This window comes from Phoca vitulina, unplaced genomic scaffold, assembly GCF_004348235.1.
Source record: "Phoca vitulina isolate PV1807 unplaced genomic scaffold, GSC_HSeal_1.0 scaffold30, whole genome shotgun sequence".
Lineage (NCBI taxonomy): Eukaryota > Metazoa > Chordata > Mammalia > Carnivora > Phocidae > Phoca > Phoca vitulina.
The window spans coordinates 3,702,093-3,725,546 of NW_022589733.1; the positions used below are offsets into that span (position 1 = coordinate 3,702,093).

A 23,454-nucleotide genomic window follows, 5' to 3' on the forward strand; every position below is an offset into this window, starting at 1 on the left:
TTTTTTTTTTTTTTTTTTTTTTTTTTTTTTAGCTCTTTGGTATTATTTTGTCTTCCCTCAAAACATTCTATGGGAATTTTGTTTTTTTTCCTAGAAACATTGATTTCTCATCATTAATACCAATCTCTGTTATTTTGTCCCACTATCTTTACTTATATGCTAGTTGGAAAAGACCTTCCTAAAACTATAGACTGATTCCTTTAGACCTTAAATTTTGTAAATAAAAATAATTAGTCTTTATGGATTGCTTGTTTTTGTGTCAGTGGTGTTTTATGTATTATTTAATCCTTGCGTCAGTCCTATTTGGAAGGTGGTATTCCTGTTTTGCAGATGAGAAAGCTGAGGCATAATTTGCCATGAAGATTACATTACGTTTTCAAATTTAGTATCATGCCAACCTTACTGCATGATGGCGCATATGCATCAGGGTGCCTGGGTGACTCAGTCAGTTAAGTGACCGATTCTTTTTTTTTTTTTTTTTTAGATTTTATTTATTTGACAGAGAGAGACACGGCGAGAGAGGGAGCACAAGCAGGGGGAGTGGGAGAGGGAGAAGCAGGCCTCCTGCTGAGCAGGGAGCCCAATGCAGGGCTCGATCCCAGGACCCTGGGATCATGACCTGAGCCGAAGGCAGACGCTTAACGACTGAGCCACCCAGGCGCCCCTAAGTGACCGATTCTTGATCTCAGCTCAGGTCTTGATCTCAGGGTCGTAAGTTCAAGCCCCACGTTGGGCTCCACGCTGGGCTGTGCGCCTGGTGTGGAGCCTACTTTAAAAAAAAAAAAAAGCAGCAGCAGCTAAGGTGCTGTTAGTCCACTATTCTGTATTGATGGGTAATTTTTTTTTAAGATTTTATTTATTTATTTGACAGCGGAGAGCATAAGGAGGGGGAGCAGCAGAGGGAGAGGGAGAAGCAGGCTCCCCGCTGATCAGGGAACCCAATGTGGGGCTCTGATCCCAGCTCATGGGATCATGACCTGAGCCAAAGGCAGACACCCAGCCGAGCCTCCCAGGCGTCCCTTGATGGATAATTTTTACTTAAGTCTTTATAAAGAATATCCAATTTTGATGAGAGGCATCAGTCTTACTCTGTTTAGAGTCTGGTTCTGAACTGGTGGTGATTTGCCCCACAGGGGATGTTTGGCAATGTCTGGAGACGTTTTTGATTTGAGGGTAGCTGTTGCTACTGGCATATGCAGTGGGTAGAAGGCCAGGATGCTGCTACACATCTTCCAATGCGCACGTCAGCCCCCACAGCAAAGAATCATTCAGTCCAAAGTGTTGGTGGTGCTGAGATTGAGAAGCCCCGCTTCAGAGGGTGCCGTGGATTATGCTAGAGGGGCAGGACCACAGTGGTACCGGGCACCAGCTTTACAGCCGGAATACCTGGGTCTGAATCCTAGCTCTGCCGTGTACTAAGCTACACCTTCAGCAGTCTCCCTGTACCTCAGTTTCCTATTTGTAGTGGATGACTGGGAAGAATAGTTCATCTGCTTCACAGGTGTGTGGGTCAGGATTAAATGACTTAATGGAAAGTGCTTAGAGTGGTGCCTTTCTGTGCCCGATTTACTATCTTTATTGTATTAGATGAAATACTTTGTATTGATTTTACATTTTAAAATGTTAAATGCTTTGTATCCAGTTTGTACAATGACTTGTGAACTTTTTTTGCCTATATTTCTTGTCAGAAGGGAGCAGGATTGTCGGAAGGGTACTGCTTGTGAGAATTGGATGAGCTCGTTAACCACTATAATTTCTGATGTTTAGTTTTTGTGATTCTTCACTATCATTAGCCTTTTTGTTTAATTATTCTTTTGAACCAGGGTACTAATCATGATATTTGGTTACAGTGTAGTGCTGGCCTGGATTCAAATGAGATGTCTCCACAGGAAAAAAAAGATCAGAACAGAAATTCTATTGAGAACATAGCCAATGAGGCCATGAATGTGCTGTGGAATATATGGTAAGAATCTTTCCAGACAGCCTCCTGCTACGGCACCGCTCAGGCTTTTTCTGTTAGACTGTGGTGTCTGTTCTCCTTGGTGGGGCTGTAAATCCCTGATGTTAATGCTTGGTAGGAGGTAGTCTCCAGTGACCTAAGATCAGCCTTCCTTCCTAAGCCCTTTTCCTCATAGCATCACTACAGCTTTGTTTGCTTTATAACTCTTCTCTCCAATCATTGCTGCTGGCAGAAATAAGAGGAATCGTGGCCATTACCACCTGCTACACCCCAGTTCTCCCCCAGGGCCCACGCAACCTTAAGCAGTCACTGTGTTAAAGCTGGTCAGGCCTCCGAGCAGTAGCTGCTTTGGTCTGGCACCTGGAATGAGATGGGGGCCACAGCCCTCGGCTGGTGCTTTACTCCTCTACCCTGGCACTTGCCATTTGACAGGGAAGTAGATGCCTAAGAAGAGTTCCTGCGGCCCTGGTAGGAAGAAGGCCACACTCTCCATGATTGTGGCGGTGGTAGGCTGGAGTGGACTTGCAGCTAGGAATGGAAATGGCTAGAAACACTACCTGGATTTAGTTTTTCCTACCCTATTGTATGTCCCACCTTTCTAGCAGAATTCTGCCACAGTTCCTTATTTTCTAGTCAGCAGTAATGATAACTTCTGACCTAAAAGCACAGGTATATCTTAGAACACAGGACCAAGTTGGATCCTGAAAAGCTGCCTACATAGCAGTCTGAACTTGCCTGTGATATCATTTCAAACTAGTGGGTGCATTCCACCAGAAAAAGTGGAGAGATCAGGTCTGAGGAAATGACACTTGAGCAAGCCGGTGGGTACATTTTCCTGTGCACCAGATAACTTTAACTTACTTAATTGTTGGACTTAGAAGTTTTAAAAATTTTTCTTTGAAAAGAGCCTGAAAAAGTACTCTCCACACTCTCTTTCCTGAATGCCTGTGAGCCCTATCTATATCATTTCCAGTTGTCCTAGCTCTTCACGTTTTTGTTTTATACTTCATATTTTAAGTCATATATATTTAAGTTGCATACACATGTATATATTTGCAATTACTTTAACCCATGTATGCCTTATCTTCCTGACTATACCTGACTTTACTGTGGGCATCTTGAGGGTAGGTTCATAGCAGTGTTGTAGTAACTAGTTAGGTAGATAGGCAGGTAGAGAATAGTTTATCTTTAGATAACAGGATTGAATTTCATAATTTAGTCAGCTCTGTTTAATAATCTGGTCAGCTCTATTAGTATGTCGTGTATATGTGATACGTATGGAGGATTACTTTTCTCTGGAAACATGGATCAGATTATTAAAATCAGCTCTGTTTACCCTGTATTTAGTATGTATATTAACATTCTTAACATTAATTCTGACTTTTTTATTAAAAGGTAGTGTAGTTTGTTTTGTTTTGTTTTTTTTAAAGATTTTATTTATTTGACAGAGAGAGAGAGACAGCTAGAGAGGGAACACAAGCAGGGGGAGTAGGAGAGGGAGAAGCAGGCTCCCGGCTGAGCAAGGAGCCCGATGCAGGGCCTCGATCCCAGGACCCCAGGATCATGACCTGAGCCGAAGGCAGATGCTTAACGACTGAGCCACCCAGGCACCCCAAGGTAGTGTAGTTTCAAATGTATCTAGTAATTTCTCTTTTGTAGACTGCAAATTCTGCTTGTTGAAATTATAATAGCAGTCTAGAGGGAATAAATAAAATCAGTTTTATTTTCTTTTAAATTAGTGCTTTTTGTGTAAGTGTAGAGGCCTTTTATCCTCACTTTAACTTACTATTATGTTAGTGGAAGTAACCATAGGCTGGACCCAAGGAACCACCACTAACGAAATGTGCGATCTTTGGGTAGATCACTTCACCTTTTGGGGCTTGGGTGTCTTTATGTATGAGATGAGGAATAGAAGTTAAATGATTTCTAAGCCCTCTCCCAGCTCCAGCCTCGTATAAGGAAACTGGCATGCAGGTAAAGAGATCGGCTAGAATGTTCTACTGTGATAGAAATAAAAATACAGATAGCCAGTTTTGTCTGTGTACAGTAAATAAGAATGGGCATTGGTTTCTTCATCTATGAAAATGGTGGGTGTTTGACTCCAATTCTTGTTCTTGTTTTTTTTTTTTTCTTTTATAAAGCCTAATTTATCTTTTCATGAATTTCTGTGGTTGATTTCTTAATGTTAAAATGTGAATAGTAAAACTTCTTTTTCCCCCTTCAATTTAGTGAATGCAGTGGTAGAGCAGTATCTATATTCAACAAAGAAGGGTGTTTGGAGATTGTATTAAAGTATTTAAGTAGGTTTCCCACCAATGTTGACCTGGCTATTTCAGTAGGTAAGTGAAGAAAAAGTGATGATTTATTAAGTATGTGTGGTCTTATTCAAAAATTTTTATTCCAACATAGCATGTTTATTCTATAGGAGTGATTTTTTTTTTTTCTCATTTTATATATAAATGTGTAACTGAGTTCTGTTTGTTCTGAATCTTTTAAAATCTATGATTAATACTTTACTTACTCATACAATTTTCCTGCTCTTCACTCTGGGAGGAAGGTAATTATGTGAGCAGTCTATTACCATTCTTAGAACACTTTATTAATTCTTGAAGCTTTCATCTCCCATTTACTGAGAAACAGTAACCCACAACTACCAGGCCTCTGAGCCAAAGTTAATTGGAATCTAGACTTATTTAAATGTCTTGTACCACTATCTCATACTCCCAGCAGAAAACTGATAACTTGTGCTTTTCTTGAGAGAGGAAAATAAGTGATTGAAATTTCATGTAGGCCTGCTTCCCTTCTGTGGGAAAGGGCAAGCAGAGCTCAGCAGCTTCAGCTGCCTTGACTCCCTCGTGTTCTCGCTGTGCGGTTAGAGAGCCATAGTGGGGAGCCCTTGTCCATTTGGAGAGACAGACTGGAGGGTGGATGGCCCAGCAGAACTCTGGGAAGAGTGGAGAAATAATTGATGAAAAGCATTTCTTTTCTACCCATTATAATGGCCAGGCATCCAACTGTCCTTTTATTTAATTATGCATTTCTCCTGGCATGGACTGAGTGTGTTCCCCTTACTGATGCTTCTTTTGGCTCTAATGGATACTTTCAAGAGAATAGAAGAAAACAGTGGAATAAATACTACTGGGAAAAATTAAAAAATCAGTTTCTCAAAATGGAATCTTTGGCAGAAGGGTGATTTATGAGTAAATGTGGATTTTAAAAATGGTTGAACTAGGAAATTGGTAGGTGGCTTTTAATCTCAGAGGACAGTTTTTCTCACAATTAGGGAAATTCACAAAAGTTAGTTAATAGCTTTTAAAAGAAAAACTTCACTTCTATTTTTGTGTCTTTAGTCTTGTAGGTTTAGTTGTTTTTAATATTTGTCCTGTAATAAACTGTAAAAAAAATGGGTCTGAGGGCACCTGGGTAGCTCAGTCGTTAAGCGTCTGCCTTCGGCTCAGGTCATGATCCCAGAGTCCTGGGATCGAGTCCTACATTGGGCTCCTTGCTCAGTGGGGAGTCCGGTTCTCCCTCTCCTTCTGCTGCTGCTTGTGTCCCCTCTCTCACTGTGTCTCTCTCTGTAGAATAAATAAATAAAATCTTTTAAAAAAAAAATGGGTCAGAATAAAGTAATTTTGCATTGTATAATAATGTTTTCTTTTTGCATTTAGCTAGATTCATGATTTTTTAAACAAATGTCCAATTACTTTGGTTTGAAAATCAAGCAAGGTTTACATACAGTAAAGTGAACTTTCTGAGATTCCATCCTATATATTAATATGGCTTTCTTTGCTCTTGTATTGACTTTATGGTAGCAACCTCAGTTTCTCTTGGCTTTTTGCTAAAGTGAATTTAATTAGTCTCTTAATGAAAAAGATTTACATTTGGATATATGCGTATATGTGGATTTGTATACACATGTATTTGGGGAACCAAACTAGATCCCAGCAGTAGCATATATTTTGACTAATTTGGATGGGCATGATCGACTGAAATTTTGAGACCTGGAAAGAAATGGATTTGTTTGGAATACACTAAGAAAAACACATTTGGGCTTGCTTCCTCTTTTGTGCTTCAGAGGTTCTTCTGTCAAACCTGTCAGGCAATCCCAGTTGTTTTGATACTTTCAGTTAATTATTTCTGATATGCGAGTTGTAATCCATTGTCTTGTTTAACTCAAGGGAGGAGTTAAGCACTAAAGGGATCATATGTCTTTTAATATCATAGCCATCTCTTAACTTACTCATTTTTATGTAAAATACTTTTTTCTTTTTTTAGATTTTTATTTATTTATTTGACAGAGAGAGACACAGCTAGAGAGAGAACACAAGCAGGGGGAGCGGGAGAGGGAGAAGCAGGCTCCTGGCCAAGCAGGGAGCCTGATGCGAGGCTTGATCCTAGGACCCTGGGATCATGACCTGAGCCAAAGGCAGATGCTTAACGACTGAGCCACCCAAGCGCCCCCCCCTTTTTTTTTCTTAAAGAAATACTGTTTTACCAGAAATAGCCCTAACTTTTAAGGTCATGCTGAATTTAAAGGAAGCCAGAATGTCCCCAAGTCCAGGGCTTGTTCTCGATAACGGAACTGCTAAAAGCGTCTCTCCCGTAGGCTGTTTGCCACTGGTCCCCGACGTGTACAGAAATTGAGGAGAAACCTTAATAAATGTTCATAGTAATTTCACATTGTCGCACCATTTAAGAGCCTTTTAAATTGTATTTTGTAAAAGTTTATTTTGTAAAGAATTAGAAATTAAAAAGAAAAAAAAAATCTTTCATTGCACTGACAGTTTGAGAAGCCCCGTTTGCACGTACCATCCTTGAAGTAAAGCATACTTACTTTACAAAAGCTATCTGTGTCTGAAGGAGTTGTAAAGATGCAAATGTTTAGATGGAACTAGAGAGTGTAATGCTAAGTGAAATAAGTCAGAGGAAGACAGATACCATATGATTTCACTCATATGTGGAATTTAAGAAACAAAAAGGATGAATATAGAGGAAGGGAAGGAAAAAATAAGATAAAAACAGAGAGGGTAGCACACCATAAGAGACCGTTTACTATAAGGAACAAACTGAGGGTTGCTGGAGGGGAGGTGGGTGGGAGGATGGGGTGACTGGGTGATGGGCATTAAGGTGAGCACTTAATGGAATAAGCACTGGGTTGCAACTGATGAATCACTAAACTCTACCTCTGAAACTAATAATACAGTATATGTTAACTAAATTGAATTTAAATACAAAATAAAAAAAGATGCAAATGTTTTCTGATGAGTTAAATTGGTATAAATTATCCTAGCAGAATTCATTTGTGTTTTAATACTTAATTTTTATCTTTATAGCATATTGTTTGCAGACAGTGACCGAAGATAACCCAGAGCTGCTGAAATCTTTCAGTGCCCCAGCATTGCATGTACTGGAATCAGCAATGCTTTCTCCTGTCAGTTCCATGGAGTACATTCTATTAAAGACATTGGTGGCAGGTAAAATTTAGCCATAGGCGGCAGTGTGCTTTTTTTTTTTTTTAAATGTTTCATTTATTTATTCATGAGAGTCAGAGAGAGAGAGAGAGAGAGAGAGAGGCAGAGGCAGAGGGAGAAGCAGGCTTCCCGCTGAGCAGGGAGCCCGATGCGGGACTCGATCCCAGGACCCTAGGATCATGACTTGAGCCGAAGGCAGACGCTTAACCATCTGAGCCACCCAGGCGCCCCGGCAGTGTGCTTTTTTAGTAATTTGTAATGGGTAGAGATGGAGGCCAAAATTCAGTCACTCGTTCACTTTCACCACATAATGACCTTCTGTGCTTATGTCTGTTCTGAAAATTGTAATATAAGTGGAGATCCTTAATTCAAGAGGTTATGCATAGTTGTGGAGCCTTCTAGAATAGGTTTCTTTTCAATTTAACAAGCTACTGTCTTTGTATAAAGAAGTGCTATTGTCAGGATCCTTTCTTGTTTTTGAACCAGTGAGTTCAGAAATGGACATGACATGACCACTCTCTTTTCTATAAATTCTTTACCCCCAGCTCCTTTCTCCTTGGGATTTCTAAATGTAGAGATAAGAAATAATCTGGTGATCCGTTGAGTAGTGGGTAATTTATATATTTTCTGTATATATCTTCTTCCTGCTCTTCCAGAGGTAATTTATCATGAGAGGTGTTGTTTTTTAGTAGTGAAATATATGTAACATAGAGTTTACCATCTTGACCATTCTTGAGTGTATAGTTCAGTAACGTTAGGTACATTCACATTGTTGTGCAACCAATCTCCAGGACTCTTCATCTTGCAAAAGTGAAAGTCTGCACACATTGAACAACTCCCCATTTTCCCATCCTCCCACCCCCAGCAGCCACCATCCTACTCTCTGTCTCTGTGAACTTGACTATTTTAGGTGCCTCATCTAAGTGGAATTATACAGTGTTTTTCTTTTTCTGATTGGCTAATTTCATTTATTTTATTATTTTTAAATCTTTCTTTTTTTTTTTTTTTTAAGTAAGCTCACACCCAGCGTGGGGCTCAAACTCATGACCCCGAGATCAAGAGTTGCATGCTGTACGAACTATGACTAATTCATTTAGTATAATGTCCTCAGAGTTCATCCGTGTTGTAGGGTGTCAGAATTTCCTCCCTTTTTAAGGCTGAATAATATTCCACTCTGTGTATATATTTGACTACTCATCAGCAGATGGGCACTCGGGTCGGTGGCTGTTGAGTAATGCTGCTGTGAATATGGGTGGACACATATCTGTTTGAGTCCCTGCTTTCAATTCTTTTGGGTCCATATCCAGGATGTATTTTTATTTTAACAGTGACTTGTTTTGTTTTGTTTTTTGTTTTTTTCAATTAGTCTGTCTGCCTACTTAATGGTAGCTCCTGTTCTGTTTTGATAAGCAAAAAACCAAGAACCTGCTGTCTGGTTTGTCCAGAAACCTTGGAATTTTTGTGCATTTCGTTCCTCTCTTGGAATATAAGAAGCTGCCTAGGAGGGCAGCTCAGGTTAAGATGAAAGAGAGCGAGGCAGCTTCATTTGTCGTTTCAAGTGAAACTTGATCAGCGTTCTCTCGGTCTGTTGCTGTGCGGTGTGTCTGAGAGAGGCATTGTGTGCCAAGGAAGAGAGGTGATCATGCAGGACTGTAATAAAGGGAGCCGCCTCTGTGCGAAGCTTTTTTTTTTTTTTTTTTTGACATTTAATAAAAACTGAACACAGGCAAAGGGTTGGAGATTTTTTTTTTTTATATTACACCTGAGCTTAAGAGAACCAATCTTGTGGAAACTGTATTTAATAAAAGCTTTCACAGGCGAGTCCTTTGTCCTTACGTGCGTTTTCCCCCCAGGCACCATTTGGAACCTAAAGGACATTATTCCGTCCAAGAGTCAGGCAGAAATCATAAATGCCATACTGAAGATCTTGTCTGACGTTCTGGATGTGGACGCTGGTGAGACGGTAATTCGAATGCATGAAGCCGAAAGGCAGAGGTTAGAAGCTGCTGCAGAGACGGAGGACGCGCTGGAGAGCACCAGCCGTGGCTCTCTGATGGAAGATGATGAAATGGAAGAGATCCCGCACAAAAGGAAAGTCAGAAGGAAAACCTTCATTTCTGATTTGCTTCCAGTAAGTCAGACTGATGCATGCAAGCCTGGATTCATACAGCCACTTTCTTCTAATAGGTATCCTGAGCTTTGTAGAACCCTGTCACAGTGCAGTTATTACAAAGTGCAATTCAGTAACAGTACATCATGCTTCCCCATTGGCTCTCATTGCAGCTTTAGAAATCTACTCCCAAAGGGGGAGAAAACATCTCCTGTCTAAAATGAAACTTTTCTATACAGAGGATTTCCAAGAGGGGAGAGACCAGGACTTTTGTAACCCTTGAGAAACATGCAGTCATCTTCCTAAGTCCTGTGTCTCCCCTCTTCAGTGACACACTCTGGGCCAGATAGTCTTCATTACTGAAGGAGTTTGTACTTTGCTCCGGTGGTACCTGCATTCTTGTCTCTTGTTTTCATATTTCTCCTTACCAAAATAGCAGGCTCAGCCCGCATTAATGAGCCCCCCATTGCTGAGCAGAGAAGGTTGGGTGCTTGTGAGAACTGGTGGTTGTTCGTGTTCACCGACACACTCGTGTTGGAGTAAAGGTGAGCAAGCTCCGGGGCAGGGAGCATTTCAGTGGAGCCAGTCAGCAGAGATGGAGCCATGCTTTGGGAAGATGTTTCTCCCCAGAGAAGGTCAACGAGTAGCTGGGGAGGCAGGGAGGACAATGACTTGGCTTTATTCGTTCAGGTGCACATTTTCTGTGCTCCTGGTGTGTGTGCCAGGCACTGTGCCGAATGCTGATGCTAGAAAGACAATTAGGACATTTTTTTTGTCTTCAGGGACCTTTTCTGTCTTGGGAGGACAGACTCATAATTAGGATACATGACAGTGCTTGTGCTGAGAGCGGGGATAGGGCTGCGCACAGAGTTTTGAGGGAGTAGTTTGTAGAGCGAGGCACGCCACATAGACAGCCCTGATGGGAGAGGAGAGGCTGAGGTTGTCAGAGAAGGCTTTTTGGACAGAACACCTAGCTGTCTTAAAGGATGGGATGGGAGCAGCGTGGTGAAAGCAGGTTAGTGTCGTTAGGGGGCCTGGAGGCTGGGAGATGGGTTAGGCCGCTGACGGCATTCTGAAGAAAGAGGACGGAGGCTGAACTGCAGGAGCCCCAGCCCTGTCCTCGCAGGCTTCCTGCACTTCCAGGTGTGGCCTCTCCTGATCCTGAACTGAAACTAGGAGCTGTCTTCATTCAGAGTCTTAGAGTTTTGAGAAGTTTATGCCCAATATAAGAGTTCTTTAAATGGAATATACCTGAAAAGAAATATAACAGTATCCTCCTTTCCTGGATTCACAAAGTCTTGTAAAGCATGAATTGGTGGTATTTTTTTTTTTTTTTAAAGATTTTATTTATATGACAGAGAGAGATAGAGCGAGAGAGGGAACACAAGCAGGGGGAGTGGGAGAGGGAGAAGCAGGCCTCCCGCAGAGCAGGGAGCCCGATGCGGGGCTCGATCCCAGGGCCCTGGGATCATGACCTGAGCCGAAGGCAGACGCTTAACGACTGAGCCACCCAGGCGCCCCGAATTGGTGGTATTTTAATGAAATCATAATGTTGTCATGAGAACTACTTTCCCAGCCCCCATGTATAGATAGCCCTTAGGTGCACAGCATCCTGTTAAGTCCTGGGGTGAATATAAACATGAGAAGGCTGCCCCACCCTTGAGCTGCTTGCAAGTCATAAAGTTGCTTCAAAATCATAGCACTGCTTTTGGTGTGGGCGGGCACATATTTGAACCCCCAATTTACTGCTTGTTTTATAGTCTGAGTAAAATTTAAAATAAGTAAAACAAGATAGACAAAGGCAGAGCCCTAACAGCATTTTCTCTGCAGTTTGACATTGGAAGGGTGAGTTACAGATCTGGGACAGACGTGCTTCCCCCTCCCCCGCCGGGGGGGGGAAGTCAGGATGTGACGGATCAGGGCTTGGAGGCTCTGCAGCTGTGGTCTTGCATGGACTGGCCCGACCGAAAACACGTGTACCGTGACTGACCACGCCGACTTCCCACCAGCAGGAGCGGGGAGTACGGTTGGGTTGTAAGGGAACTCTGAAGTGTCTGAAATCTCTTGCAGGGAGGGGGAGAGCGGCGCACTTGCGTCCTTCCACTGCTCCCCCAGGGACTCCTATAGGGAGAAGGTGGGGACTGAGATCCACATCTACCAAGATTCAGTGCCACCGTGTAAAAAGTACTGAAAATTAACCGTCATTTAGGCATTTACTTTTCTTCGTATTATTTAAAAATAGAACATTGCTGCTCATAAAATGCAGCGTTTTCTCATAAGGAAAGCTTGCTTTTTAAAGTCTCTTAACATAACTGAGTAGACCAGATGATTAACATGATGGTCAGTCAGCCAATGTTTAAGTGCCTGTACGGTGCCTGTATGTGCCTGGAATACAAATGTAATGTCCGACAGCTCTGGTCTTTCCCACTGCCTGGTGGCTGGTGCAGGAGGCCTTCGGAATCAAAACCTTTAATTTGCATAATTTAAAGTAAGAAAGTACAACCACAAATATGTAAAGAGAACCAACCCAAGTTGTCATTTTAACATATGCAGAAGTAGAGGAGTCCCTCGCCCAGCTTCCACTGTTACCCAGTGATCAAATCCTAGTCTGTTTTATTTCATCTATTTCCCCACCTCGCATATTTTGGAGCAAATCTCAGATGTCATAACATTTCATCGAGATTGGTTCTTTATGTTCATTTGATGACAATAAGAAGCAGAGAACGGTTCTGATCAGGAGAGTTATAAAGAAGTAGAACTTAATTTCAGGGTTCTTCTGAGCAAGATTTTCATATATCTCTAGGGGATGAGAGCTCAGCAACATCTCTTATTTAGCTTTGAGTCTCTAATAAACTTTTGTTTACTTGAATATCGTACACACACAAAGCAGGTAGGAATAGTTTTTATATATCTTCTTCCCAGCAGTAAAAGGAATACAGATACATTCCTAAGCTACATCTTTAAATGAGCACTTTGCTTTTAAAATAATTTTTATCAAAATAATTATCTTTTAATAATAATTTTATTATTTTAAATTTATTTTTATTATTTTGTTGTTATTGTTATAGATTTGATTTTTAAGTAATCCCTACGCCCAGTGTGGGCCTTGAACTCACAACCCCGAGATCAAGAGTAGCATGCTCTCCCGACTGAGCCAGCTAGGTGCCCCTATTTATTATTTTTTAATAATAACTTTGAACATGGTTCAAAATTGCAGTCAAATTGTTGCACAAGAAGTTGCTGGAGGATTATAAATCAGTATGAACATTCTGGAAAGGAAAATAGGAACATGTCACAGGATCTATAGGTAATCCTTTGACCCAGTAAATCTAAGGAAATGAGAAATCCAGGTAATTTGAAATATTCCAAATTAAATGATAGTGTATCCATTTAATGGAATATTGTACAGGCATTAAAAGACAATTAGAAGCTTGTTGAAAGGGGGAAACATTCAGATGATAAAATATGCATTATTTTTAGCCTAGGCACTATTCTGGAATATCAACGTAGCTATTTCACTTTTCATAGGTAACTTGAGAATTAAGGTTATGTAAATTTCTACAACCCATTTTAAGTTCATGTTAATTATTTCCAGAGAAGGAAGTTCTCCCCTTTCTTCAGTCTTAAAGAAATGCCTTTTATTTTTTTTTAAGATTTTACTTACTTGTTAGAGATAGAGAGAGCACAAGCTGGGAGGAGAGGGAGAAGCAGACTCCCTGCTGAGTCGGGAGCCTGATGCAGGACCCTGAGATCATGACCTGAGCCAAAGGCCGACACTTACCCTACTGAGCCACCCAGGCACCCCAAAGAAATGCTTTCTTGCAGGGTTCAGAGAAAGCCAGGAAGCCAAGCCTGTCTGCACCTCAGCCAAGCTCTGTTGGGCACATAAGGGCTCGTTAGTAGTTCTTGTTAATGCATTCTTTTCCAACGAGACGTCTAAGCATCTAAAAGCTGGTTTGTTGTGTATAAGTGGCTGGTCTCTGAAATGAGCTCTTGTGTTAATCTTAGTGTTCTGAGCTACTTCTTAACACATTGGATTAAGTTTCAGGGTGAATTCAGTTCAGAATTCCGGAATATTTATCTTTTCTCTCCAGCTACCTAAAATAACTGTGTAGATAGATGGAAGCCCAGTTAACGGCGGCCTGCTGCCCAGTGCCAGGAGCAATCATAATGCTTGTTTGTGCTTCAGCACGTTATGACTTTTCTTCTGGCTGCCCCATCCCCCATGCATTCTATTCCAAGGGTAAAAATCATCCAGTAGGCTCTAGCTAAGGACATTCACGTGAAAATACTTTCCCAAACATTGCGAGTTAGTTGGTTGTTTATTTATTTATTTATTTATTTATTTTTTAGCCCACTGACAAGGAACTGAGAGAGACCATAGCATTGTTGACGGCTCAGCAGACTGCTCTGGAAATTGTCGTCAACATGTGCTGCAGTGAAGGTTTGTTACCAGTTTATACGTTTAGACATTCTCCCCCTGGACTGAAAGGGCAGCTTCCCTGAGGATTTTCTTAAATATTCCACTTACGTGTGGTTTGCACTCTTCCCAGATCCCTCTGATGATGAGTGGGAAGAGCTTTCTAGCAGTGATGAGAGCGATGCATTTATGGAGAATTCCTTCAGTGAGTGCGGTGGGCAGCTGCTGTCTCCCCTTTGCCTCTCCCATGAGATTCACACCGCGTTCACCAACTACCTCATCCCAAAGAAGGTAGTCTGTTTCAAGTCCAGCCTCATTGTGGAGCATGGGAAGGGCTTGAGAGAGCTATTCACCGTGTATGCAAAAGAGGTTTGCTCGCACTTCCAGACTGTGGGTAATTGGTAAGAAAGAAGCTAGAACTAACAGTAGTGGGAGTACGCTGGAAAGTAGATCCTTCCCAAGCCTAACCATTTCACTTAGAGGCAGTAGGTTGGGGCTTGATAAAGGGATTGTGTGTAAAAGGATGCTAGTCTTTAACCTTTGCTTTACTGCCTTTCTTGAATCTAGATTTTTGAGAAAACTGCCTTTCCAAACAGCACTGCAGTTGACATATGTTTTAGGAGTCCCACTTGGAAATCTTTGGTCAGAAAGTAAGAACTTTTCTGTTTTCAAAACTCTTTGTCATTGTTATTACATGAAAGGATGGACCACTAACTAGAAGAAGCTGACTCCCCCCAGATTCAAGAGTTCTGTTCCTGTGCATATTCTCTAGGAAAATGTGTGCATATGTGCACTAAGCCATGAGAACGTGAATAGCAATGTGGTTCCAGTTGCCCCAACCAGGAAGCAACCTCAGTGTCCATCGGTGGCAGAGTGGAGAAATAAATTTTGACATAATCACACAGTAGAATATATACAGCAGTTAAAAAAAAAAAATCTGAGCTAGAACATTGAGCAAGAAAGCAAAGCACAAAAGAATATACACTGATTCTGTTTTTCAAAGTTCAGTAAATGGCAACGCTTAACTATTTTGTTTTAGGGTACATAGGTAGTAAACCTATAAAGAAGAGCAGGGAACTGTTTACCATAAAAGTCCAGATAGTGGTGACTTTTAGGGGTCGGAAAGGTGGGGCGAGATAGGGAAGGGATAGATGCGTTGTGAGGGTGTTAGCCGTGTTTCTTATCTTGGGGCACGGTGTTCGCTTTATAAACTATGAAACTCTGTATGTGCGTTGAGCACTTTATGTATAATGTCCTGTTTCACAATTCAGAATTGTTTTGCCAATGTCACCATGCATAAAAATTCTTCTAAATAAATTTCTTATGACTCATAAGTGAGCTGTGCCTCAGGCCCTGAGTGCTCAAGCATTTTGATGAGGTAGGTAATCAGGTCACCTTAAGATTCTTTGTTAATAGCCATACATCTTCTGTGTTCAGATATCCCCAGTCAGAGCCCGAAGCTTAGGTTAAAAGTGAATACTGAATTCTGTTGGGTAACTGTTAGAGAAACAGACCGCATTCTTTGCCTTCCTATCCAGAATGAACACTATTCAGTGCAGAGCCCTCGTGTGTCTCCAGAGTCTTGTATCCCTCCTGGATGTGGACCATCTCGGGGGACCTGCAGCCCTGCAGACACTTGCACAACATCTGTCCCAGCTGCTTTTTTCTCAGCCAGGTAAACATTTAGGCCTCATTGTGAAAGATTATTTGGATCGAGCAGAGTTTTGAAGGGTGAGGAACTTGGACTTCGGCATTGTGTCATGCTTGTCATCCAGCCTGCAGAAACCTTTCCCAAGCACTAAGAATCAGATTTATAGTTGCCAGTGGCATTGAGTCCAAACAACATATGTAAGCTGGTCTGTGGGTTATACTGTTATTTTTTATTAAAATTGCATCCAGTTATGTCAGGCCAATAAGGCTGAATCACAAATATCATAAGTATTAGGCCCCATGAAGATACTTGCTTAATTCTCTAGTCTTTATTTTTCTTCTTAAGCATAAAACCATTTGATTTACATTTGATTGGGTAATCCGTACATGTATTACAGAATTCACAAGTTATTAGAGGGTGTAAAGCGGAAGGCCTCTCTCCTTTTCCTCATACCATCCAGTTCCTCTCCCTGAGTCAGTCGCTGTTACGGTTTCTTGTGTGTTCTTCCAGAGAGATTCTCAGTATAACAAGTATGCCTGTGTGTTCTTAAGGCAGATGGTAGACTACCAGACATAGAGTACCGTAGCCTGCTTTTTTCTAACATTTCTTTCTTCAAGCACCTTTGCATGGTAAGAGATGTTACTAAGGTCTCTAATATGGATTAATTTCATTTGTACACAGAAACTTAGAGAGATAGTACATGTAGTTAACGATTCTTTCTAAATGGCCTAGCTGTACAAGGGTTATTGCGTGCTCCTCTACCAGGTTTTCATAGTTTGTGGTAGTAGAATCTCATTTGACTTGGCCCCATCGAGGTATAGCAGCTCAAACCAAACGAAAGAGACTGAGAGGGAGGGAAAAATAGTATTTTATGTAGTAAAGGAAAATTCTCCACACTACCTACCCAGCATGCATGTCTGCAGTGAGGGTAATTGAGAGATAAGAATCTGCTGCTCTCAGCTCCTCAATTTCAGAGTGTCTTCAGGGAGTTTTTGAAGGTAAGCTTGAAGATATGTAATACTTGCTTTCTGCACTAACTTTAAAATTTCATCACCAAATAAGCTATAACTCCACTGTGTAACATTCAGCGTAGTATTCATATATCTCATTGTAAACTATTTAACTTTTCTTCTAAGACGCCACATTAAGGCAAGAGTTGTAACTCTTAGGGGACACATGACTGGCTCAGACGGAGAGGCATGTGACTCTTGATCTCAGGGTCCTGAGTTCGAGCCCCATGTTGGAGGTAGAGATTACTTACATAAATAAAACTAAATATAAATATTTATAAAAATAAAAGAGTTGAAACTCTTAAAAGATCAAAATATGGTCGCTTTTGACTAAATACAAGCTTTTATATAAACATTCATTCAGGAGTTGTTCCCCAGTTCTTTTTTTTTTAAGTGTTTTTTTTTGTTTTGTTTTTAAGTAATCGCTACACCCAGTGTGGGCCTCGAGCTCAATGACCCTGAGATCAAGGGTCGCACGCTGTAACGACTGAGCCAGCCAGGTGCCCCACTCCCCAGTTCTTCTAGACATCTATTTTTTTTTTTTTTCCTTAAGATTTTATTTATTTGGGCGCCTGGGTGGCTCAGTTGGTTAAGCAACTGCCTTCGGCTCAGGTCATGATCCTGGAGTCCCGGGATCGAGTCCCGCATCGGGCTCCCTGCTCGGCAGGGTGTCTGCTTCTCCCTCTGACCCTCCTCCCTCTCATGCTCTCTGTCTCTCACTCACTCTCTCTCAAATAAATAAATAAAATCTTTAAAAAAAAAAAAAAAAAGATTTTATTTATTTATTTGACAGAGACAGCGAGAGAGGGAGCACAAGCAGGGGGAGTGGGAGAGGGAGAAGCAGGCTTCCCGCGGAACAGGGAGCCTGATGCAGGGCTCAATCCCAGGACCCTAGGATCATGACCTGGGCCGAAGGCAGGTGCTTAATGACTGAGCCACCCAGGCGCCCTATTTTTTTTTAAGGGTTTATTTGAGAGAGAGAGAGAGAGAGCGAGCGGGGGGAGGGGCAGACGGAGACGGAGAAGCAGGCTCCCTGCTGAGCAGGGAGCCCAACATGAGGCTCCATCCCAGGACCCTGGGATCATGACCTGAGCTGAAGGCAGACGCTTAACCGACTGAGCCACCCAGGCATCCCTATTTTGCACTCTTACCAAGTTAATACAAGGTACTGTGCACTTAATAGTGCATGTTTCAGAAGTTCTAGGTCAGTTTTTAAAAATGAAGTAAATGTTCAGAAACCCATATATAGTTATTGTTCTGTCTCTGCCGACCTTCCAGCATTTGTCAGTCAGCAGATATAGTTTTCCAGTGATCTCAGGCTGTGCATTCTTTAGCTGGTGTGATCATGTGAAAACCGTGCCCAGCCACACCTAAGACAGGATATAGACAAGACTGGGCAGCTCTGGCTGCAGAGGTGGCTTGTTGCTGTGAGCCGGCCCGATAACTATAGCTTTATGCATTTGTCTCCCAGCTTTATAAACCAGGCAGAGATCTGGATGGCATGGGGGGATGGGGCGGTTACTGGAGAGGGGATGTTTTATCTGACTTTCGGTAACATTCTGGCTCCCACCAACCCAGCCGAACGTCCATGGTGGAGGAGGGGGAGGCCTGCTATTGCTCAGGCTCACTCCCTCCACCCCTTCACGTGGGCTCCCTGTAGGTTGCTGGGCCAAACGGGGTTGTGCACAGCCAGGCCCCTAGGTGAGCAGGCCTAGCCTATCACTGCTTCCAGGACGTGCCTACCCTGCGGGAATCCTGTCTGCCTGAGTGGCAGAACAAATCACCATTTTTCGGTGGGAGTGCCAGGCAAGGTACCAGAAGCTCCCATCTCCAACCAGTATAGCGTTTGTTGCACTTGCAGGAAAGCGCACACGTTCTGTGCCTCTGCTGTACAGGAAACACGTGGTGTGTTCCTCCCGGTTCAGCTGGCTCTTTGTGGTCACTGATGCTTGCACATTTATCACCTGGATGATCACAGGAAAATGATACCACGCTCGGCCTTGGAGAAATAATGGAAAGTTTCTCAGTTGTGGGAACATATAATTAAACACTTTACGTAAATTCCAAGTTCATGGGTATTGTTGACAGAACCTTTTCTTATCAGAATGAAATTTTCGATAAAGGAGAATTGCTTATATTTAGAGATGGTATTCTAAAATTCCTTTGGAACATTGAGATTTATTAAATAACGTAATCTTGTGGGGTCTATGTGGATAGTGTGAACTGTTATTGGAGAACTTTCTGGGGAGGATGGGGCCAACTTTTTCTAGCTCTTTGTGTTACCATGTTTGAACGTTAAATGTATGAGGATCGTACAACTCTGCCTAACTTGCTTTACTTTTAATGCTAATGTATTTTAATGCTAAAATTAAAAAGTATAAATTAAATAAATTAAATTAAAAGTATAAATAAATCTCTTTCTGAATAGTTATAAAATTTGTGATACATTTTGTTTGTGGCTGCCATCAGAGATAAAAGGAGAAAGTTGTCAGTAGATTCTGGTCCTTGCATTCTCAGTACCTTAATATCTTTGTTCCCTTCATTAAAAACTATGGATCTTCAAACCATCAAGAAAATTTTAGCAATGTTGTGTTTTCAGATTGGGTCAGTCTATCATTTGCTCCATTGCATGGGTTCTATAATCACTTAGGGTTCCCTGTTTTCCCACATTTGGGAAAGCAGAAAGCTGTTTTTTCACTATAATTAGGATGATAGTAGCACCCATTCTGGGATATGTTTCCTATTCTATATCAGAACATTGGAAATCAGTCTGAAAAAGTCACCTAAATAAAAATTTGCCGCTTGGCTACTTGTGGGTTGACTATTTACCTACATTTAGGTGTGCTACAGATTCTTACATGCTGTACAAAGTTGTTGAGGGGAAAGATGTTTTCAGTCACCTCTTTTGCTTAACTTCTGTTGACATTTACTTAATTTTAACAGTACCACATGTGTTGACCTTTTACTGAGAATTTGTCAGAAAGGCAGGGTAGATTGAAGCTTCTTTCCCAAATTTGGATAAATGACCAGAAATGTGAACTCAATAAAAATCACTCGAATGTTTTCCTTAATTTAGGGAGAGTATGAATTACACATAATGTAAACCAGTAACGTGATTTAGATTAGGGTTTTGAATCTAAGGTAATGGTTATTTTTCTAAGAATGCAAGACCAAAAAAATGCTTCTGAGTGTGTTCTATTTCGTATTGAATGATTTCTTCATGATATAGTTCCATTGTTTTATGTGCACTTCATGAATTTCTAGGGCTACACTTCATAGCTGTAATCAAATATAAATATAACCTACTTTTTGAATTTTAGTAGTAACAACTTCACACCAATTTTTGAGTGCCTTTTGGGTACTAGGCTTTATGAGTGAGGCATTATTACTCCACCTTCCTGGTAAGGAAGCTGGGATTTAGAGAGGTTGAGGAACTCCTTCAGGGGCACTCATTCCTTTCGCACATACTTTTTTTTTTAAGATTTTATTTATTTATTTGACAGAGAGCACAAGCATGGGGAATGGAAGGCAGAGGGAGAGAAGGAAACAGGCTATCCGCTGAGCAGGGAGCCCGATGCGGGCCTCGATCCAGGACCCTGGTATCGTGACCTGAACCGAAGGCAGATGCTTGACACTTAACCGACTGAGACACCCAGGCACCCCTAGCCCATACTTATTGACCACTCTATGCCATGCACCCCTCTAGGTCCAAGGGATACAGGTGCGAATGAGATAGGCAAGACCAGAATGCTCAGGAGCTTACAATCTCAGATGAATAAAGATGTAAATGTAATTTTGTCTAGGAAGAAAAAAATAAAAGAATTGGTTGACATGGTGGCTGGTTCCAAGGGCCTATTAGATGGGTTCATGTGGAAAGGGCTGTCTGAAGAGGTGACATTTGACCAGAGGCCAAAAGGAGAGGTCACATAATGTCAGAGGCAGGATTCCATCCCAGGTCTGTCTGATCCTAAAGCTATCCTAGTGTCCATTCTGTGAAATTTACAGGAATTCCCTACTTCAGTACATAATGTATATCTGGTCATGAGAGGCAAAAAATATAATAAGCTTTGATTTAGATTTGTGTGGAAGCTGCCTCATTCTCATGCAGGCAGCCCCAAAAGGGGCGTTGGAATCTTCATAGGGCCCCAGGCACCAAGGGGGCAGAAAGCCAAGGCTTAAAACAACAATAATCATGTGTTTTCTCATGGTTTCTATAGGTCAGGAATTCAGTGCGCAGTGGAGATGGTTTGTCTCTACTCCACAATGTTTAGGCCAGGGGTTCTCAACTAGGGGCAACCCCCCCTCTGACACTGCACCGCCCCCCATCCCCGGGGCCATTTAGAAATGTCTAGAGGCATTTTTTGTTGTTACAGTTTCGGGGTTGCTGCTGTTACCTAGAGGGTGGAAGCCAGGGATGCTGCTAAATATCCTATAGTGTACAGGGGATCCCAAAGAATTACCTGTCCAAAATGCCCATAGTGGTAGGGTTGAGAAAACTCTACCCTAGGGCTTCTGCTGGAAAACAAGGAGCCAGAATCATCTGAAGTCTTGTTCATGTTGATGGTTGGCTCACAGGGGCTGTCAGCCAGAACAAGATGACCTTGCCATGTGACCTAGGCTTCCTTATAACATGGTGGCTAGGTTCCAAGGGCAAGAGTTGAGAGAAGAGAGCAAACACATGTGAGTCAGGTGCGAATCATGTTGCCTTTCATGACTTAGCATGTCATGTTCATGTGTCCTGTTGGTTGATGTCACAAAGTACCCCCAGATTCAAGGGGTGGGGAAATAGACTGCTGTGGTTATTTTTGGACAATATAATCTACCACGGCAAGTCCATCGCTTTCCCTTCCCACCAAAGGGGTAAGAAAGAAAAGAGTAAAAATGAGCAGGAATGGGAAGGGGAAGTTGGGTCAGTAAATACAACCATAGAAGCCACTGAAACCACGGAGGTATAGTGGCCCAGCCCTGCGCAAGCAACAGTTCTTGGCTAGGCAGTGGGTTTGGGTTGGCCAGGAAGAACTCTGATTTGGGAGACATCGCCATGTGAGGTCTGCCCAACACCGTGATGGCAATCTGTGAAAAGCTGAATTCTGTCTACGAAAGCTAGCTCAGGTGTATCATGTGCTAAAGAGCGAGGTAAAGGGTGCCTGGGTGGCTCAGTCGTTAAGCGTCTGCCTTCGGCTCAGGTCATGATCTCAGGGTCCTGGGATCGAGCCCTGTATCGGGCTCCCTGCTCAGCGGGAAGCCTGCTTCTCCCTCTCCCACTCCCCTGCCTGTGTTCCTGCTCTCGCTATCTCTCTCTCTGTCAAATAAAATTAAAAAAAAAAAAAAAAAAAAGCGAGGTAAATGAAAATCCAGTGCCTAGAAGGCAAGGACTGTCTGCAGAATGCTCCCTTGTTACGGTTATTTCAATTGTGGACATCTTTTCAAAGTCAAGTATTCAGTTCACAGGGGGCTGTTAACCAAAGTCTTGGCTTAACATCAAAAATGTTTTAATTATAATAGCATATATTAACATTTAACATGCGGTGTTTTGATTTTTTTTTTTTTTTTTACAAAATAACTTGTCTTAGAGAAAGACAAATTTATATTTCACTTTTGTGTTTTAGATTTTGCTAAGGATGTTGACTTTCTAGAAGCCATAAGTAGTGCCTTGAGGGCCCTTTTGCAAACAATGGCCTCCAAGAACATTTCTCAGGTAAGATTTTTAAAAAATTTTATATGAAACCCGCAAAGATTCCGTATTATGGAAGCAAAATTCATTACTTAACTGTTTTTTTTTTAAAGTATTTATTTCTATTATAAGAGTAATGTATGATCCTTGTAAAAAGAAAGCAAAAATGCTTAAAATAAAAAGTAAAATATTTTGCTTCTTCCCACCACTGCCACTAACACACAGATTTTTTTTATCTTGACATACCTGTCATAAATATTTTCTCTGAATGTCATTTGTCTTCTTCTGTAACATTTTACAGAAATTATCAAGCATGCCCACTGACCCTCCACAGTGATCCATCGGCATCTCTGTGATAGGTGCTTTCCCACTTGTATTCTTTACTTTTTATTAAGGAAGTTTTCAGACGTCTCTAAAAGCACAGATGATAGTATCGTGAACCACAAGGGTCACAGAGTTGGCAACATCCTGGCATTCTTGTTCTCTTCATCTCCCTTACACTTTTGTTTTTATTTCCTGGACTGCTTTAAAGCAAATCATGTTCCTTCACCCATAAGTATTTTATTACATGCTTCATTATGTATCTGTGACAGAAAATGGACTTATAAAAAACTTAACTACGGTACCATTACCCCCAAATTAACAGACATTGCTTAATTATCATTTGATATACAGCCTAAGCTCAGTTTTTTCTGATTGCCACAAAAATGTCTTTTTCAGTTGTTTTATTCAAATCAGAATCCAAATGCTTTTGGTTGATACTTTGGTTAAAAAAAATTTTTTTTTTTTAAAGATTTTATTTATTTATTTATTTGATAGTGAGCGAGAGAGAAACAGCATGAGAGGGGAGAGGGTCAGAGGGAGAAGCAGGCTCCCCGCTGAGCCGGGAGCCCGATGTGGGACTCGATCCCAGGACCCTGGGATCATGACCTGAGCTGAAGGCAGTCGCTTAACCAACTGAGCCACCCAGGCGCCCAAAAAAATTTTTTAACGGCTTTAGTGAGATTTAATTCACACACCAACCATACAATTCACCCATTTAAAGTGCACAATTCAGGGGCGCCTGGGTGGCTCAGTTGGTTAAGCTTCTGCCTTTTGCTTGGGTCGTGATCCCAGGGTCCTGGGATCGAGTCCCACATCAGGCTCCCTGACCAGTGG

General features: G+C 41.7%; 1 protein-coding gene across 2 annotated transcripts in view; it reads left to right on the forward strand.

Annotated features, from left to right (window-relative positions):
* Positions 1-23,454, forward strand: part of HEATR3 (HEAT repeat containing 3) — a 68,291-nt gene that overhangs the window by 2,798 nt on the left and 42,039 nt on the right. Inside the window, exons 4-12 of one of the 2 annotated variants that reach the window (XM_032424575.1) lie at positions 1,851-1,963; positions 4,190-4,299; positions 7,294-7,434; positions 9,285-9,562; positions 13,895-13,985; positions 14,095-14,330; positions 14,529-14,611; positions 15,500-15,636; positions 22,232-22,320. In XM_032424575.1, the coding sequence (XP_032280466.1) occupies positions 1,851-1,963; positions 4,190-4,299; positions 7,294-7,434; positions 9,285-9,562; positions 13,895-13,985; positions 14,095-14,330; positions 14,529-14,611; positions 15,500-15,636; positions 22,232-22,320 (1,278 nt within the window). The remainder of the gene's footprint in view (positions 1-1,850; positions 1,964-4,189; positions 4,300-7,293; positions 7,435-9,284; positions 9,563-13,894; positions 13,986-14,094; positions 14,331-14,528; positions 14,612-15,499; positions 15,637-22,231; positions 22,321-23,454) is intronic. The other variant, XM_032424576.1, reaches the window with a different exon arrangement.